General features: G+C 43.7%; 1 protein-coding gene across 2 annotated transcripts; it reads right to left on the bottom strand.

The window, feature by feature from the left end:
• Positions 1 to 2,420: 2,420 nt before the first annotated feature.
• Positions 2,421 to 20,298, bottom strand: LOC139366318 (choline transporter-like protein 1). Of its 2 annotated transcripts, none has more exons than XM_071103672.1 (16): positions 20,107 to 20,298; positions 18,532 to 18,621; positions 17,929 to 18,071; positions 13,663 to 13,799; positions 10,151 to 10,244; positions 9,765 to 9,934; positions 8,897 to 8,986; positions 8,529 to 8,704; positions 7,916 to 8,102; positions 7,266 to 7,434; positions 6,585 to 6,741; positions 5,741 to 5,824; positions 5,470 to 5,607; positions 4,806 to 5,042; positions 3,837 to 3,938; positions 2,421 to 2,570 (listed from the first exon to the last, which is right to left on the bottom strand). In XM_071103672.1, exons 1-16 carry the CDS (start codon positions 20,296 to 20,298, stop codon positions 2,547 to 2,549), a joined length of 2,190 nt encoding a protein of 729 aa, XP_070959773.1. In that variant the 3' UTR covers positions 2,421 to 2,546. The 2 variants fall into 2 exon arrangements, with proteins under 2 accessions (XP_070959773.1, XP_070959774.1); XM_071103673.1 differs by lacking the exon at positions 20,107 to 20,298 and adding an exon at positions 19,236 to 19,525.
• Between the last annotated feature and the right edge of the window lie 187 nt (positions 20,299 to 20,485).

The following is a 20,485-nucleotide window of genomic DNA, read 5'->3' as shown; positions in this document are numbered from 1 at the left end:
AGAATCAGTCACAAAGTTGAAGTTAGGCTGGAAATTTCAACAAGACAACGACCCAAAACACTGCTCAAAATCTACACGGGCATTTATGCAGAGGAACAAGTACAATGTTCTGGAATGGCCATCCCAGTCCCCAGACCTGAATATCATTGAGAATCTGTGGGATGATTTGAAGAAGAGTGTCCATGCTCGGCAACCATCAAACCTAACTGGAGATGTTTTGTAAGGAGGAATGGTCCAAAATACCTTCATCCAGAATCCAGACACTCATTAGAGGCTATGGGAAGCGTCTAGAGGCTTATTTTAGCAAAAGGAGGCTCTATTAAATATTGATGTGATATGTCTATTGGGGTGCACAAATTTATGCACCTGTATAATTTTGTTTTGATGCATATTGCACATTTTCTGTTAATCCAATAAACCTCATTTCACTACTGACATATTACTGTGTCCATCAGTTATTTGATAGATCAAAATGAAATTGCTGATCCAAACACCCAATTATTTATAAATGGAAATCATGGAAATTGTCAGGGGTGCCCAAAACTCTTTCATACGAATGTACTCATGAATGACATGTCGTTTTCAGAGAAATGCTGTTTAGTTATCAGTAGTCTGTCCTGTGCCTTAAGTGGATTCCTTGATTGCACTGGGCAGGTTCTCGCACTTGGGGAAAGTTCCATCCTCTGAAACATTTTAAGAAACATCTCTACATTGTACTGACTGACAGCTAGTCATTCAACTATAAATATTTGACATATACTTTAAATTGATCAGTGTTTCAATGAATACCATCTTAGTGCAATTCTTAACATGCTTTGCGCAATAGGGTTCTGCGGCAATGTTAATTCGGCTTGACCATTTTTTTTTCTAAATACATGCTCTTTAATATTTCATAGGTACATCAGTGTACGGTCTAGTAGTGTATTCCCGGACAAAAAGCGCACCAACAGACTTGTTTTCCTGTTTTGAAACATTAACAATGGTGTTGTGAAGGATGGCTGGCGCTTGTCATTCTCTCACACGAGAAGCTGAAAATGAAAAGGTTATCATGTGAACAGTCACAGCCATCTCTCCCTTCATATCCACCAGGATCACGTCACAATATCAGAATACTATTCAGTCTTATCAACACATTAAACTCTCGTTACAAAATAACTGCATAAATCATTTGCTATTCATACCATTCTGAAACCCTTCACATAAACAAAAAGAGCATTTTTCTCACCTAGATCATTAAAAGCAACAATAAAAAAAGGGGGGGGGGGGGGGGTCAAAGTTGTTCTTCAGTCGCTCCAATGGATTCAGTACTCTGGGTATCAAATACAAATCTACTGCAAAGAGAAGAGGGGACTTAAGGCTTACAGCACTTCTACCACCCCACCCCCAAGTTAAACTGGGGAGTCCCATCATTAACCAATAAGATGGGGGGCACAGCCTATGGAACCGGTTAAGGCAAAGTGAGAGTGTGTCCACCTCCACTCCTCCCCCCCCCTAACATCAGATGATAGCTCTATGCCAGGATCTTTTGTCTTTAAAAGCTGTAGTGCAAGTAGGAAGACATTTTTATAGCGGTAAATACATGGTGTTGCGTTATTGCTCGAGGGCTGCAAAGTCTGAGTTCACTTCCTACTGAGACTTCAGTGGAAGAGGACTCGTTACACCTCACCTGATTAGGTCAAATGTACATTGTCCATCAATCCCAACAATGACTGACTGGTTTGATAGAGGAACCAAATGAGTCAAACTAGGGGACAATTGGTTGAGTAAGAAAAGCAACAGCCTTTGCAGCCCTCTGGATATTTCTCTGTAAATGTCATGCCCAGTTCATAATGAACTCTTAGTCCCTACCCCTAAACTTCTCATGGTCCCTTGTAGATCTAAGTGCCTAGGTGTAGGGGGGGGGGGGGGGGGGTAGACTTCCAAATCGCAGTAACTTTGTCTCTGTGTCCCTCCAAACCATGGGAACTACAAGTTGTCTTCCTCCTGTTGTAACACAGTTGTATGATCACATCCTCTGTTTCTGAACATCCCAAAAATCGCGCTGCAAAATAAAAATAAAAAATCCCCTACTCACTGGTAAAAAAATACATCTCCTTTCAAAACAACACTCTTCCATGATGCAGATTGAATTCAAATGCAAACGTGAGTCTAACGTACTTAAGTTTCAGTGGTTGATTAAAAACACATCTAAGTGCTATCATTGCATGATGAATAAGTATCACGCTGATCGAGAAGTCCAACCAAAAGGCAAACTTGTTATGCAAAACGTTGACAACCCAGTGATTCAATACATTTTAGTACTGTGTTTGACTAGATGGCAATTCTTTGTCTTATAAAAAAGGACATCACTACGAAAAATGCATCAGCCTTTTAAAATATGCAGCGCTTCAATATAAAGTGCTTCATTACATTGTTATATATTTTTTTTACAGTTTCTTATTAAAATATTGTATCCCTGGAGTGAAACCATAGTAAACATGTTACACATTGGTAAAAATAAACATTTTGGAATGTCTTTAAAAAAAAGTCCCTTTAGGTGATTTTGGTCAAGCTGAACTTGTTCCTGGAGCCTGGAAAGCAAAGTTATTCAAGTCTTATTACTCCATTCACAGCATCACATGCAGTCATTGAAAAAAGTACTTGCAAGGTAAAATAATAAATGGGTGGGAAAAGGGTTAGATAAAAAAAAAAAAAGCTTGGAAATGTATGGATGAGAAAATGGTACGGAAAAGAAAATGGAAGCCATGCAGTGGAGTGGTGATGTTAAGATCCATCTTGTGACCTGAAAGCTGAGGGACACTCAGAGGAGGGCTGAGGGATACGCCTGTATATCCTTAGGCCAAAGCTGACTTGCTTGCGGTTATCAACAATGATTGTACATTATGACTAATACACATAGCTTATTATTTTCAAACTACTGGGGGAGATACTTCTACCTCTTAACTACAAAATTACAAGAATAACTTTACCCATAATGCTCTGAGTATCTAGGAGATAAGAAAAGGCCAAATCTACAAGTAAACAGATAGGCGCTACTGAAGTTGGCAACTAACAATGCTTTAAATAATTCCAGCAGTAAATGGAAATCCAGCAGCACCGTACAATAGACAGGCAAAAAAAAAGTCCTATATCCATTTTCCCATTGGTCCCTTTTTAGCAATGCATCAGCAGTCTGGCGTTGTTGTTTCTCACTGCTGTGTACTTTAGGGGGGTGGACTGTTCATGGCATACTGTTTCTTTGTGTTCATCCCCCCCCACCATCTTTCTAAGCTGACAGAAGAGCTACCAGACATGTCCCTATTTACCAAAAAGCACCATGGTGATAAGGCACAAAAACCTCCAACTAATTTACACTTCAGGTTAAAGATGGCCAGGAGATGACAGGCAAGCAAAACAAAAAACAGTAAAAAAAAAAAAGAAAAAAGAGGGATGGAATAGTTTGAGAAGAGTTATTAGAGATGAGGGTGAGCAAGATGCTGTTGTGGTAAGTTAGTTAGCATGCTTTAGCTAGCATGCGAAGACAACGATCTAGATGGCGACGGCGTCTGTGCCTTTGGTTGTGGCTGAGGCACGACGACGGGGGAGGGTTTCTGGAGCAGCATGGCGAAGAGCACGAGTGTGGAGGTGGGCAGGTAGACGCAGAAGAAGAGGACCAAGTCCTCGGTCAGGCAGAGGATCAAGGAAACCATGGTACACTGCTCCCCCAGGGCCCAGTCCACCAGCACCCCTACCAGGAGGTAGTACACATGGAACTCCTGCAGCTCCTCCCACTCTCCCCCGCCTCCGTCCAAGCCCCAGCCCACCTCAGTGTCACCGCCCTCTCCACTGTCACTCACCATGGGCTTCATCTCCGGCCCCTCCACCGACACCGCTTCAGTGGGGCGGCTCCGCCCTCGCTCCACCACCCGTTCCAACTTCCTGCTGTTTTCCACAAACTCCTGCAGGAAGAGATGGAAAGGAGTGTCATACCATGTGCTGAAACGCACCAGTGTCGGTTAATATACACTTAATATATCATGTGAATGGTCCCGTCTAGCTCAGTTGGTAGAGCATGGCACTTGCAACTCCAGGGTTGTGGGTTCGATTCCCATGGGGTACCAGTATGAAAAAAATATATAAAACTGTATGCACTCACTATTGTAAGTCTGCTAAAATGAAAACAATGTAAATGAATGCATTACCTTCGTCATTAAACCACAGAATCCTTAGCTTTAGTGTAGAAAAACAAAAACCTAGACTGAACACAATTTAAACGGAACATGTTGGTCATATATTTCATGACCTGAAATAAAAGATTCCAGAAATGTTCCATATGTACAAAAACGGTATTTCTCTTCAATTATGTTTACAACCCTGTTAGTGAGCATTTCTCCTATGCCAAGATAATCCATCCACCTGACAGATGTGGCATATCAAGAAGCTGATTAAAGAGCATAATCATTACACAGGTGCACCTTGTGCTGGGAACAATAAAGGGCCACTAAAATGTGCAGCTTTGTCACAACACAATGACACAGATGTCTCAAGTTGAGGGAGCGTGATATGCCACATCTGTCAGATGGATGGATTACCTTGGCAAAGGAGAAATGCTCACTAACAGGGATGTAAACACATTAGTGCACAAACTTTGAGAGAAATAAGCTTTTTTTGCGTATGGAAAATTTCAGGGATCTTTTATTTCAGCTCATGAAACATAGGACCAACACTTTACATATTGCGTTTATATTTTTGTCCAGTATAGATACACATATAATTTCCCATTTCAACGAAATCCCACCAGTATACCATATCTTCACGTAGATTACCATCAGGGCTTTGTCCATGTAGAACTCCTTGCCCGGTGTACCGTCGTTGTATTTGGTGTCAATGGCGAAGCAGAGGAAGAGTACGTCCACCACGATCTCGAAGATGGACAGGAAGCAGTGGGCCACCAGGAAGGCAAAGAGGCAGACAATGATGAGAGGGAGGACCCACTCTGCGTAGTCCCGCTGGTAGTTCAGCAGCAGTACGCCGGCGAACGCTGTGGAAGTCACGATCAGGATCTGACCACACACACACACACAAACACACACTCAGGGTCAAAGTTTTACTCCTCAAATTCAGGCAATTGAACAGTCAACGTCACAGGAGGTTGGTGGCTCCTTAATTGGGGAGGACGGGCCCGTGTTAATGGCAGGAATGGAATTAGTGTAATGGTATCAAATACATGGTTTCCAGGTGTTTGATGCCATTCCATTTACTCTGTTCTGGCCATTATTATGAGCCATTCTCCCCTCAGCAGCCTCCTGTGAGTCCACGCAATCAGGCCCACACTCAATGTAACGGCTGCCCTTAACCACAGATCTAGGAACAGATTACCCTACCCCCATCCTAACCTTAATCATCAAGGGGTTGAAAAGTAGATCTGATCCTGTAACAGTGAATAGGGACTGCTCTGAAGCCCTCAAGTATCCCAGCTGCGCCCCTCACCTTGCCCAGGAAGAGGACAAAGTCTCCCACGGCGTTGATGGCGGCCACCCTCAGAGCGTTCTCTACCAGAATCACAAAGGCGTCGCGCGCCGACGTACAGAAACTGGTGCTGTTGATGGCTGTCGCCGCGTACGCATTCTAAAGACAGAGCGAGAGGAGAGACTGTAGTCACTAAAGCAGACCAGCAGGACACAAACCAACTTACACCTGTTATCTATCCTTTATTTATATAAAACAAATATCCAATTAGGGGGAAGGAAAGCACTCCTACCTGATTCAAATAGTTGAGGCACTTCTCCAAACACCACAGGCAGCAGATACAGGTCTTCAACATGCAGCGAGCAAATGCATTTTCCTGTGTGAGAGAGAGACGGGGAAAGGTATCAGATGCACTATTCAAAAATAGATACAATAGTTTTCAAAACTGTTCCCTGCAGAGCTCCAGAACATAGTGTTCTCACATCTCCATGCTAAACCAAAAGATAGTGGAAACTGAAAGCAGCAGGCAGTCAGATTGCTGTAGGCCTACCCAACTGAACTGTAGGCCTACAGTTCAGGGCATTAGTCAGGTGAAGTTACCTCCACTCTCAGAACTCTGGAGAGCTAATGCCAATTTATCCCTTCAATTCATTATGCTGCAAGGTGTCTCTCCATAGATCAAGTCAAGCAGCAACACATGGGACGTGACAACAATCAGTAGGTTAAGGACAACAGACACTAACTCACATTACCCTCCAAGGAGAATAAAGAAAAATACCTGTAAAGAAAATGACATAATAATATAGTAACATGGTTTACCAGATGTTTATCCAAAATGACAAAATATATAGTCATTATATGTCCCATTTATTAACCAAACCAACACCCCTAATGTTACCAGCACTGTGTCAAACTCAAACAGCCATCTGAACATACATCCTCTCTGGCAGGTGTCATGTCACAACAATGTTGACATTGACAGCAATGTAAGATCTACTGGCGACAAACGAACAAGCTAGCCTTGATTAGCTTGTACAGCACATCACTGTATGTAACATGCAGTATTTTATTATTATCCATACAATGAATGTCAGAGAGAGAGAGAGAGAGAGAAGCTAGTCAACAGGGTGCTTTACCTTGCCCTTGAGCTGGTTGTGGACGTACATGAGCATTAGGCGTGGGATCTTGACCAGGGTGATAATGAAGGATCCCTTGGCCACCGTGCCCAGGTGGTACCTCATCAGTCTCAGCACTGACGACAGGATGGGGGTGACTGGCAGCCTGGTCTTGTCCCTGAGACAGAGGAAAGGATAGAGGGAAATAGAATGGAGGCCAAATAAATGAAGAGACCGAGAAGTTTAAATTGACATTCTTGTTCTTCTCTCTGGAATTCCCATAAATTCCTCGACTTTTGTTTTAGCAGAACACACTTCTGTGACAGACAATAAAATCGAATGTTATTACTAATCTTATAGCCGATATCCTATAGAATAAACATTTAAAATCAAATTGTATTTGTCACATGCGCCGAATACAACAGGTGTAGAACTTAGTGAAATGCTTTACTTAAAAGCCCTTTACCAACAATGCCTTAAGAAGTTAAGAAAAAATAAGTGTTAAGTAAAAAAAATAGAAAATAAAAGGTAACAAATAATTAAACAGCAACAGTAAAATAACAATAGCGAGGCTACAGTATATACAGGGGGTACCAGTACAGAGTCAATGTGGGGGGGGGCACCAGTTAGTCGAGGTAATATGTACATGTAGGTAGAGTTTGTACATAAACAAATCATGAAAATATAATTTCAGAGTCAGACCTTGTGTAGTAGTACGTTACCACAGCTCCAGCGACAGTCATCTGCTGGCAGGCCAGGATGAACTCACTGATCCAGATGAGGCCCACAGCGTGGTACCACGTCATGTACTGCAGAGGCCCAGTCAGACGGAACTCTGTCAGACCTGTCTCCTCGTTCTGGACCGGGTTCCCTGAGGTGGACATCTCAGTCTCAGTCTAGTGGTCGGGACTAGTTTGGACAAGTTCCTGAATAAGGCCAATACAGTAAACTGAACTAAACCGTACTAGTGCGGTGTCCTGTTGTGTTGGAATTCATCACTTACCATTTGTAAAGATTCTCTCTCACTCACTTTTGCTTCCAGTGCCAGGCCCCAGTACATCCAGAAGAGGAGAACCATTGCCCCGCTCCCTCCTCCACCCTCCCTCCCTCTCTACCCCTCTCCCTCTCCCACCGGTGGTCCAGAGAAAGAGCAACACCAGGCCCCAGTACATCCAGAAGAGGAGAACCATTGCCCCGCTCCCTCCTCCACCCTCCCTCCCTCTCTACCCCTCTCCCTCCCTCACCGGTGGTCCCGAGAAAGAGCAACACCAGGCCCCAGTACATCCAGAAGAGGAGAACCCTTGCCCCACTCCCTCCTCCACCCTCCCTCCCTCTCCCTCTCCCTCCCTCACCGGTGGTCCCAAGAAAGAGCAGCACCAGGCCCCAGTACATCCAGAAGAGGAGCAGGGCCAGGAAGGTGCAGAAGGGCTGCAGGGTGAGCAACGGCAGGTGGATGAACACCTTGCCGGCCACGTGGAACAGGGCGATGGTCAGGGCCACTCGTTTCCTCATGAACAGCATCAGCAGGAGAAGGATCACCTGGGGGGGGGGAAATCACACAGAAAGAGAGAGAAGGGTATAGGAAGAGAGGGATGAGAGAGAGCGAGAGAAATTGGGATCGATAAGGAGGGAGAGGGATATAAATTAGTGAAGAAGAGAACAACAGGTCAAGAGAAGGTGGAAGGGACATAGGAAGACAAAAACAGACATGAAGACAAGGGGTAATGGAGAATGATGAAACAAATGGAAGATGGCCAACAGGAGTGGGAGAGAGTGAGAGGAAGGTTAAAGAGTGAAAGGAGGGGGGAGTAAAAAAGTAGGGAGGTGCCAGGAGTCAAGAGTTTGAGATTTCAAAGCAGCACCAGGCATTCAATCTGAAATGTCACACACACTCCACCCACAATTTACAAGGCTTGGTTGCCCAGTCTCCCTTTCATTCCAAACACAAACACTAACTGTACTCACTGTGAATACGGTGGCAGCGATGGCATACACCAGAAGCGCCTGGGCACTGTCCCTTGTCATCTCTGCTTCCTCCTTAGCATCTTTCGTCTCCGTAGTCTCTGCAGTCTCTTTAGATAAGGTCTTGTTGGCAGTTAACCGGTGGTCTATGTACAGCCACCACAGAATGCTTGTGCCCGCTACAGAAAAACGGAGACACTTTCTATGATAGATTGAACACCTGCACACTGCTAAATGCAAAGAGGACTGTCCCAAAAATGATCATAGAATGACTGCTAGGTGCAAAACTATGGCACGGTTTTCAGTTGTTATTTTGATTGATCAAAACACTGCACAGGAAGTAAGGCCAGGAAACAGGTAAATGAGCTCACCCAGGGAGCCTAGGACCACCATGGCAGTGAGGATCCAGACCAGCACAGCAGAGATGTAGCGGATGATCAGCATTAGGATCATGGAGAGCACTGTAGCACAACACAGATCTAGGATCAGCTAACCCTGCCCTCGGGCCTCAACCCTAACCTCAACCATTTGGAATCAAAAACCAAAACTGACCACGAATCAGAACTCAAGAGAACCAGTTCCCCAAGTGAAGATCGAGGATCAGCTTAACCATATTCAAACCCTTTCCTTCCCCACCTTGACACAGCAGAACCTTGTCTTACTCTAACCCACATGTACTCTGAGCATTAACTCCCAAATGTACAAGTTCATGGCTCCCATGTCATGCCCTTTACCTGAGAGCTTCCTTCCTCTCATTCCAAAGAGCGCAGTCTCGGGGGGACTCAAAGATGTGATGACTTTGCTGTATTTTCACCGAGCACTGCGTTTCTCCACCGTTGATGTCTGACCTACAGTAACTGCCTATGTACTGACACTACATACTGATATGGAGAAATCAGCAGAATGCACTAGAGCAGGACAGATGTTCCCTATGCAGGTCTATTCTTTACTGTCTCACATTAGTGAAGGCTCAGAGACTAGTGGGCCCCAGAAATACAATAAAGATTTAGTCATTCACTCTCACAAGACCAATCCCACTGAGTTCAGAGACTAAGGCCCTGTCCAGAAACAACCCATTAGCTCCTTTCCCTGGCTCTTCATGTAGATCTGAAACAATTGGATAGGCATGGTAGTAGTTCCACCTTGTTCCCCAATGGGTGCAGATTTGGCCATATTGCTTATACCTATCCAGCATCCCCGAGATACTGCTGATAACAAACATGCTGATGAGGTCATCACCTAGCGCCAGCAGACAGAGGCCCACGATGATCTCCTTGCTGGCCATCACGCCACCGATCAGCCTGTGCAACACGCTGTTGTCGCTCACAAACGTCACCACAGCCTCTGCAAACTTGGCATAGCAGGAGATGTCCACCGGTGTGCAGCGGTTGAACACCGGGAGAGATTTGCTGTGGGATGGAACGAAGTAGAGGTCAACCGTCAGGGGTCACATGACCTGGGAGGTTCTCTAAAACATGAACGGTTTGAATACTTAAAAAAATATATATGTACCCCCCCTTTCTTGAGGTAATATCTAATCTATATGACTGGTTAAGTGAAAGTCCTGAATGAAAATAAGCAATCTAAGCCTATTGAAATGCAGCCCTAATGTTAGGCCTTCCTACCTTGGTGGAACTGGAAGTTTGGGACATTTTTCAAACCTCTCTGGAAGGCTGGGGTATTTGTGACCGGCTAGTTCGTATGAACACAGCTCCGACCCTGAGTGAAATACAAAGACATTGAACACAGGAAAGTGAAACCATAAACATACCTAGGAACATAAGGACGATTGATTTAAATTCAGTCTCCCCAGAAGTGATCAGTTATAGCTCAATATGTTGTCTAAACCAACATATGCTGATCCATATTTCATCCTTTTCCCTTCATGCAACTGAGCACGTTACACAATCTTGTTCTTAACTGTGTTACGCTCACTGCCACAGGAATTCAGAATCAGAACACAAGACCTCTGGAGAAGGCAAAGTTACATAACCCCAGCCCAGTCTATCATGGGGCATACATGGAGTGCGTGTGTCACAATAAGTATATACAGTGCTGACAGGAGACACGCAAGCCTGGCTGAAGGACGGGCTAGGATAGCACAAACAACAGTACCCATACAGCAAGGGGTGGCATTGGCCTTAATGGTGCCTTTGTTCATCTAGTTCGCTCTCCACATGTGCCAAGGTGCCTGCTGTGCCAGAGTGTGTGTTGAATGAAAGGACAGTATTAAGGGAAGATGGCACGCGGGATCACGGTCATGTCAGTGTTTGTAGAAAGGGTTTGTCGTTCCAAAGGATGGCAGTGATTCACTGTCAATGACGTGATGGATGGCTGCTGGAACGATGACCTAGTAGCCTTCTGTTTATGGGGGTGGGGTGAGGGTGGGGGGGAGGGGGGGGTGAGAAACAACTGCTCCTCATAGCACTCTTTTCTAACGGAACAACCTTTCCATTTGTTTTTTAAACGCCGCTCATCTAAAAATTTGTGGTGATTAGTTGTTTTTTTCCTTCATGGATATGAGGTGAGATTGTGATGAATAAAATGCAAGCGCTTCCTTTCAAAACAATTCACGACATGACCACTGTCGTCAAACAGATTTTCTAATCAATAACTTGTATGTGCTGGGGTCCACAGCATTATCAGTAGAGAGTTACTAAGAGGTATAGAGACTCTGTCAATGATTCAATATGCTGTCAGTGTTATGCTTTTGTGTGCTTTGATGGCAGAAAAGCATATAGCTGACAGCAGTGGCAACCTGTCATTCAGGGCGTAATTTATTTATATATATATATATATATATACACATACATACAAACATATACACACACACATGTTCAAAAGTTTGGAGTCACTTAGAAATACCTTTGTTTTTGAAAGAAAAGCACATTGTCTGTCCATTAAAATATCAAATTCATCAGAAATACAGTGTAGACATGGTTAATATTGTAAATGACTATTGTAGCTGGAAACGGCTGAATTTTTAAATGGAATATCAACATAGGCGTACATAGGACCATTATCAGCAACCATCACTCCTGCGTTCCAATGGCATATTGTGTTAGCTAATCCAAGTTTATAATTTTAAAAGGCTAATTGATCATTAGAAAACCTGTTGGCAATTATGTTAGCACAGCTGAAAACTGTTGTCCTGATTAAATAAGCAATAAAACTGGTTTCTTTAGACTAGTTGAGTATCTGGAGCATCAGCATTTGTGGGTTCGATTGCAGATTCAAAATGGCCAGAAACAAAGACCTTTCTTCTGAAATTCATCAGTCTACTCTTGTTCTGAGAAATGAAGGCTATTCCATGTGAGAAATTGCCAAAGAAACTGAAGATCTCGTCCAACGCTGTGTACTACTCCCGTCACAGAACAGCGCAAACTGGCTCTAACCAGAATAGAAAGAGTGTGAGGCCCCGGTGCACAGCTGAGAAAGAAGACAAGTACATTAGAGTGTCTAGTTTGATAAACAGATCCCTCAAAGTCCTCAAATGGCAGCTTCATTAAATAGTACCCACAAAACACCAGTCTCAACGTCTACAGTGAAGAGGTGACTCCGGGATGCTGGCCTCTGTCCAATGTCTGTTCTTTTGCCCATCTTAATGTCTTTTATTTTTATTGGCCAGTCAGATATTACTTTTCTTTGCAACTCTGCCTAGAAGGCCAGCATCCCGGCAAGCCTTTTTGTCCTAGACTTGGCACTCCGGTACCGCTTGCCATGCGGTAGTAGAGAAAACAGTCGGACAATTTTTAGGGACTTCCTCAGACACAGCCTGGTGTAGAGGTCCTGGATGGCAGGCAACTTAGCCCCAGTGATGTACTGGTGATGATGTACTACTACCCTCTGTAGTGCCTTGCGGTCGGAGGCCGAGCAATTGCTGTACCAGGCAGTGATGCAACCAGATGCTCTCGATGTTGCAGCTGTAGAACCTTTAGAGGAGATTTGACCCATGCCAAATCTTTTTAGTTTCCTGAGGGAGAATAGGCTTTGTCGTGCCCTCTTCATGACTGTCTTGGTGTGTTTGGACCAATCTAGTTTGTTGTGGATGTGGACACGAAGGAATTTGAAGCTCTCAACCTGCTCCACTACAGCCTCGTCGATGAGAATGGGGGAGTGCTCGGTCCTCCTTTTCCTGTAGTCCACAATCATTTCCTTAGTCTTGGTTACGTTGAGGGATAGGTTGTTATTCTGGCACCACCTGGCCAGGTCTCTGACCTCCTCCCTATAGGCTGTTTCGTCATTGTCGGTGATCAGGCCTACCACTGTTGTGTCGTCTGCAAACTTAATGATGGTCTTGGAGTCGTGCCTGGCCATGCAGTTGTGGGTGAACAAGGAGTACAGGAGGGGACTGAGCACGCACCCCTGGGGGGCTCCAGTGTTGAGGATCAGCGTGGTAGATGTGTTGCTACCTACCCTCACCACCTGGGGGCGGCCCATCAGGAAGTCCAGGATCCAGTTGCAGAGGGAGGTGTTTAGTCCCAGGATCCTTAGCTTAGTGATGAGCTTGGAGGGTACTATGGTGTTGAACGCTGAGCTGTAGTCAATGAATAGCATTCTCACATAGGTGTTCCTTTTGTCCAGGTGGGAAAGGGCGTGGGGAGTCCAATAGAGATTGCATCATCTGTGGATGTGTTTGGGCGGTATGCAAATTAGAGTGGGTCTAGGGTTTCTGGGATATTTATACTGACTATGTCCATCCTAGCTCGCTCACTAATGTCTTAATCAAAATTACGGATTGCCTCTTATACGCTTGTCATCCCCTTATGCCATAGTTTGTACATCTAAATTGTCAGTAGAAACCACATTTGTTTAAGTAAGTCAGCCATATCAGCTATGTTTTTTTTTAAAGGCAGTAAATGAAGCTGAATGAACTGTTTCGCTGCCAGACAAGGCTCCGCTGATAGCAGTTGTAGCATTGGTAAGGTGTTGGGACAGATTTATGTAGGCCCTAACAGTTTGTGGGCACCGTTTGTCACGGTTATAGTGCATTTAATGTATTGTTTAGTGTTGTGTAGTGGATTTGCTGGTAGTGCATTACACATGATAATTGTTTTGCCCCACCAAGAATTGCATGCTAAAATCACCACTGGCTGACAGTGTCCACTCTGTTTCACCAGGGGCCCTACTCACTCACCATTGTGCATGGCGAATCTCTTGAGGTCCTGGTACGTCTTCAGCTCTTCATCAGGACACAGGGACACACACAGGGCCATGGACTTGATCTTCCTCTGCACTATGTCAATGTTACATGGGTCCAGGAAGAACACATACCTGCAGACAAATCAGACAACAAAATATCTGTTCTTTATCAATAACACCTACATAAGGGATGGGTAACAAGGAATGTGAGAATTTTCAGCAATTTGTTTAACAGTTTATCAATAAAATCTGTTTCCCATTACAAATATGAGGAATGAGTCACGAGATGTGAAATTGTGGGAACATGTGATTCTGAGAGAGGAAAACAAAGTCACAAAATGACCGGGAAAACCCAGAAGCCTACACCTCCCCTCAATGTCCTGTTCATTTTGGGGACAAAGCAAACCCACTGCCTCAACAATACCTTATCCACTGAGATATGATAGAATGTCACGAGATAGAGAGCCTTTGGCTGCTGCTCCTGGAACTGGTCCATGGGACTTGGCAGGGGAATGGAGAGTGGAAGGAACAAGGACATGTCAATAAGAGAATCCTTCACTGTGGTCCATCTGCCTGGTGCTTTTATACACTAGGGGGTGGGCACCTCGCCCACACACACACACACACACACAGGAGGGTCGTTTCATGTAATTTCAGCAAGTAATGACACCCACCATCTCAGATTGTTCTGAACTCGTTTCTGTAGTTAGAAACAGATCCGATTAGCATTCCTGCAACATTATTTTGTTGAAATATAATTTGACCTCAGAAATAGATTGCACCTAAATTTGACATTAATTTATAGGATTCATAGAACATTCAATAAATATAGTACCTAACATTCAATTTGGACTAAAAGTGTTTTCTACTAACAATGATTAAGAATCCAAAGAAATTGTCAGAAGCCACCCACAGACCCCTCACACCAATCGCTCCCCAACAACCAGTATCAGTTCTCTATGTCTGACAACACAGGCGGTTGTGGCACCTTAATTGGGGAGGACGGGCTCATAGTAATGGCTGGAATAGGATACATGGAACGGTATCCGACTCAAACACATGGTTTCCATGTGGTTGATACCATTCCATTCACTCCGTTCCAGACATTATTATGTGTCTGACAAGTAGTATGAAGCTGCAGCTCTGAGTACTGATTCTTCATACTATGTATTGTATTCTCAGTGAATTTGGTGATGTTTTTTTCTCCTGTTGAGAAATTAGCCACTGAAGTTGTTTGTTTTATGTCCCATCCGACATCCTGATATAACCAGGTTCTGACCACTAGATGGTGCCGTTCCTGCTATTAGGTCAACAAAGTTTGAAGTACCCCCACCTCTAAAATGTTAAAGGGATAGTTCACCCATTTTACAAAACAACATTGTTTCCTTACCCTGTAAGCAGTATATGGACAAGATTTGAATTTCTGGTGATTCATAAGCTGGCACAGTGGTTTGCACTGCACACATGCTTGTTGAAAGGAAGATAGATATGAAAATCAAGTCACACTGGATTTATCAGAATATTTGAGGGCAGTTTGACTTTCTCTAAAGTCAGTTCTTCCTAACAGCTGAGGTTAGGATCAGACTTGGATAGACTGATCCTGGATCAACCAGCTGCCATGGCCAGAACAATACGTCTACTGCGCTGTACTGTTTACATTTGGTCCCTGCCTTGTGAATGAGGAGCTGCTTAACTGTACTAGCCAAATAAACCCTGACCAGCTATCCCTTAAGCTCGGACTTTGTTGTCACTGACTGTATTGTGTGACACCAGCCTATACCTTAAAGGGTTGCTGAGGGCAGGACTGAAAACAGCATAGAACATAACCTCAACTTGGCCTACATTGCTAGGATTACATTATCCACCCCAGCAATGCTAGACTTTTTCGCCCACAGAATTGCAAAAATAGACACTTTCGAACAAACAATGTCTGAGTACCACCAAGAAAGATCACAGCTGTGTTATTGTTATTTCCGCATTCAAAACAACTGGGAACTGGGCAATCTCCGACGTCCGACTTCAGTGCATTCAAGACAACTCAGAACTCGGAAAAAAACTATTTCCAAAAGGGACAAATCCAACTTGTAATTCCAAGTCAGGAATTTAGGAACATTTTTCTAGAGCTCTGACTTTCTGACATTCCGGCCTGAAGGTCACACACCATGATTAGTCTTGAAAGCACCATAGGTCTAATGACATGAAGAGAAGATATACCAAGAGAGAGAAGGAAGTGAGGTGAAGAATAAGAGAGAGAGAGAGTGAGAGTGAGAGAGAGAGACAGAAACAGGATTGACAGCTGTGTAGTCCTTAATTGAATCCCGTGACAGCTGCCTTCTCAATTGAGTTCAGCATCAGGTGGTTGCGTTCGCACCGAGGCCTGTCAGTCAAGCCTCACACCCTCTCCACCAAACTCTTCTACACACTCACACACACTGCCGCTGGGGCCAGCATTAATCCAGTGGTCTCAGTCTACAGCGCCAGTCTGTGTGTGTGTGTGTGTGTGTGTGTGTGTGTGTGTGTGTGTATCAGTCACATCAATAGCCCAATCCTGGGAGGGGCCGTAAAGGTGCTTTAATGAAGCATATAATTGCTAGCTAATGTGATGATTATGGACCGGGGAAGCTAACCAGTGAGCCTGAAAAGGGTTCTCAAGGGCAGAAGCCATTTCATTTCAAAATAGTTCTGTCGATAAAACCTCCATCTATACATTTGCATGTGCCTGTCAATAAACATACAACCACACCTTTGACACCCATGTCAGACTATTACCCAGGACTAGAGGCTTGGGGATCATTTCAGACTGGGCAGGCTAGTCACTGTGGGATCAATCAACACAATAGCCATGTACAACCAAGGGTCCAATATCCCTATAGCTATTCATTTAAATAGCTTTACCTGCAGGTGTGTCTTTACACAACACAACCCTACCACAAGCATCAACAGCACACTATAAGTGAAATCAGTTTACTCATTGTTGGTATAACTCTCTCTAAAATGGGACTGAAGTCACCATTCAGGAGACACATTAAAAGGGTGGGTGTTATGTGCAACACAGCCAGTTTGTGGTTGTTCAAAGGAAGAGTGAGAGAGACAAGGCAGTGTCTGCACCACCCAACAGACAGAGAGACAAGGCAGTGTCTGCACCACCCAACAGACAGAGAGACAAGGCAGTGTCTGCACCACCCAACAGACAGAGAGACAAGGCAGTGTCTGCACCACCCAACAGACAGAGAGACAAGGCAGTGTCTGCACTCTGCACCACCCAACAGTGCAGAAACAAAGTAAACAATGATGTATGGAAAGTAATAGAAGGGAGAAACCTACAGAGACCTAGAAAGACAAAGAAACATAAATAGTGAGCGAGAGAGAAAGAGAAATACAAAAAGAGAGAAAAAGACTGCCAGCCAGTGACATCGGAGTCTTCTTCACAACAATTTGGGTGACAGGGTCCTCCTGGTGTGAGCCAGCAACCTCTCAAGAAACGTCTACCTCCGTTCACTTACATAGTCACTGACTGATACCAAGCTACTTTCTCTCCCTCTCCCCATTCCCTATGACTAGCTATATCTTGTGTCTGTAAACATTGGCAGCAGGGCAATGCATACCATTTATACACACATTAACACAATGGACGAATTCTATGTTCAATAGGAAGAAACTAGCAAATAAAACAATGAAAAATTACATGTTCCATTGTTTCATCAGCAGTCTGGCCAAACGGTAAGAGGAAAAACTTCAAGCAGAGCGAATTCAAACCCATTAATATCTGTTGACTGACACTCCGGCAAAACCAAAAAGAAATGAATTACCCTGTGCTGATGACCCACAGGTCTGTACCACAGGAGGTATTCTAATTCCTAATTCTATGGTACCCCTAGCCAATCATTAAGCATTAAGGTCAATCCAAAGAGGGGAAAGTAATCAGCATGCAATGCAAATGAAGTGGCTGAAATACCAGTGTTCCCAGAGGGTGGTGCAGGCAGTAAGTACAGTTGACCGTGACAGAACGTCCTACTCCTGAGGCCTCTGCATATTTATTCAAGGTTCTATTTATGCCAGTAGCGTCCAGATCACGGTTAAAATGACTGCAATTTGACATTTCTATTGAACCAATGAGCAACGGGGCAAAGCTATTTCTTCATATTTCTCAATGAGGGCTAATTCGGCCTACCATTTGTGTTTGTAAACATAGGGTTGGGTTTTGGCAAATGTCACTGCCACTTCAAGATAGAAGTGTGTGAAGTGGGTGAGAAAGACTCACTTTTTGTCCGTCTGATCCAGTCCACTCAGCCGGACCCCTTCGATCTGCTCATTGCGTTGGCCGCAGGTGTTCCCGTAGCTGTCATACCCAAAGACCAGGCGGCCTGCGCCCCCCGTGGCGATGGTGAACCCACAGATACTCCCCTGAGAGAAGCATTACCAAGCATTAGCATCCAATGCTACAAATGCAATATGTGAAAGTAAGTAGTGAAAGTCTCTCGCTCTCATTGCCTGGTCTGAGAGTTGAACATCTATTCAGATCAGTTTGTTAGTTTCATACATTTTAGCCACACTGTCAACCATTCTCAAAAGTCTGAGCACACTTCAAGTTTAAACTTCAGGAGATGTTAATTGTCTGCATGCTTGGAGACAATTGGCTGAGCGAAGGTGGTAGGTGTGGTAACCTAACAGGTGCCACTAGTCAGGCAATCAATCAGCTGGGCATTTAAAAAAGTGTGTCATAGGAGGAGTTGAACGACTTTCATTGAGGTGAGCCTTGTATTTAGTATTAAAATGTGGTTTAACATACATTTATGGTATTACATTGTACTTCGTTTTCAATTGTAAAATAAATAAGCATATATATATATATACATACACTTACCATTCCAACACAGAATACAGTAAATAAAAGGAACCACGGCAAATCCGTGCAACTTCGATCCTCCAAGGGTTTCCATTCTCTCTTTGTCCTCTGTAAAACAACATACCAACACATCGTCGGTGCCACATTAGCAAATAGGATGCAGTCTATATGCGCCTGTCAATTCAAATGTGAAACTGTAGGCTACACATGTTATTTCACACAAATGTACAATGGCACGCAATTTCATTGACATCTTATTTTCGTAGATAGACTGTGGCCGAATGTAGTGAAACATTACTTTGCGTTAAACAATCACATTAACGATATTCTACTCTTCTTCATTGTCAAGGCGCTGTTCAATTGCGTCAAATCTCGCACGTTGCGAGAGGTTTGTTTACAAAGCTAACGGTGCTCACGAGCTATTTATGGTATGCAAAGCTGCTTTCAAGCGGTAGCTTGATGTCGGTGGTAATGAACTAAACTATAAAACCATTATTGTCGCAAATTATAGCTCGATATTTCTTGGCTTCAATAATAGGATTACCACTACTCTTCCCCGATGAACATAGCCTAGGTTTATCTAATCTGACTACGGTGGTGAGAATTGTCATTGGATGCCAGCGGTCGCAACAATATAAGCAGTGCAATCGCCGTTGCATGCATGATGTTTAAGGTGCAATTAAATGAATGCAACATGGGGGTGGAGGAAACCGTTAGCTTACCTCTGTGCTACCGCAGCATCCCATTGCAGTCAAGGGTTAGATTTGAGAAGGACTAAATGCTACAGCACAAAAACCCAAACTTGCAGGGAGTTAAGGGTATTATGTCTACCCTGCATGAATTGCAAAACACCAATTTGTAGATTAGAAAGGCGACACAAATGGTATATTCCATCCAAAATGCATACTAATATCTATCTCCTTCCTCCAGGTATAAGGGATTAATAGTTTCGGATTTATCGCACCACACTTCCTGGTGGATTGTGCAGATGCAGCCGGAAAAGGAACGTAGCGTCCATTCATGCGACTGCGCATTTGGTACCCGACCATAACCGGAGGATGGCGGGACTTCTAAAAGCACGGCTTTCTCTTTGTATCCTAATGTCCATTTACTCTAACTACACAATATGACGCACACGCCCATGATAAACTATAAGACATTAAAAACTGGAGGAGTTGTGGGCCTAAGAAAACATAACCCTAATGCACATCAATTTAAAAATGAATAGGCCAGCTAAAGGGGCATGAAATGTTCCAATTAATTTGTATTGTCAGCGTTCCCATTATCAAATTAAAATTAACATAATGGATTGACCGTTTCCATTCATCTAAATCCAAATTGTTCATCACAGAGGTTAATGCAATTTCTTATCAGCCAATAAATGATGCTATATAGCCTAGGCTACTTGATCAATATTCTAGCAACTATCTATCATTTACTTGTTTTTGAAAGATTTGTTCGTAAACCAATCATCTTAATCAAATGTATAATGTATGATAATGTATGAATAGCATACACATCTTTTAAACTGGGGGGGAAAGAAGCATAAATAACTTTTCACAATACCAAAATATATATTAACGCTTTTCTCACTCTCATACGGTATCCAGAATTTTTCTGCACGCTGTATTCTGTCCCCAAATAAGGGTTGTCCACTGTTTTCCTGGGCCTTCCTTGCTGGGTACCGCTTGTCGAACTTCTCTGTTCCATCTTCTTGGCTGTGTGGGGCACAGCACTGGCAGGGAGATGCCAGTCTGACGGCAGAAAGAGGGGCCTTTGTTGCATTGTTTTCTGTTGTACCAGGGAGAGAGTGCGCTGTGTGTATGTGTGCGCGTGAATGTGTGTGTGATGTTTATTTTTAAGGCTGTAATGAGTGAGTGCATTATCAACCTTTGGCATGCCTTTTTAAAATATAGGTTTTGGAGCGATACAGTATGTGTCCAAAGTACTAAGTTAGTAGTTTGTTTTTCTT

Source organism: Oncorhynchus clarkii, chromosome 14, assembly GCF_045791955.1.
Source record: "Oncorhynchus clarkii lewisi isolate Uvic-CL-2024 chromosome 14, UVic_Ocla_1.0, whole genome shotgun sequence".
NCBI classification, from domain to species: Eukaryota; Metazoa; Chordata; class Actinopteri; order Salmoniformes; family Salmonidae; genus Oncorhynchus; species Oncorhynchus clarkii.
Note: the sequence above shows the minus strand (reverse complement) of the source record. Positions and strands in the feature narration are given on the sequence as shown.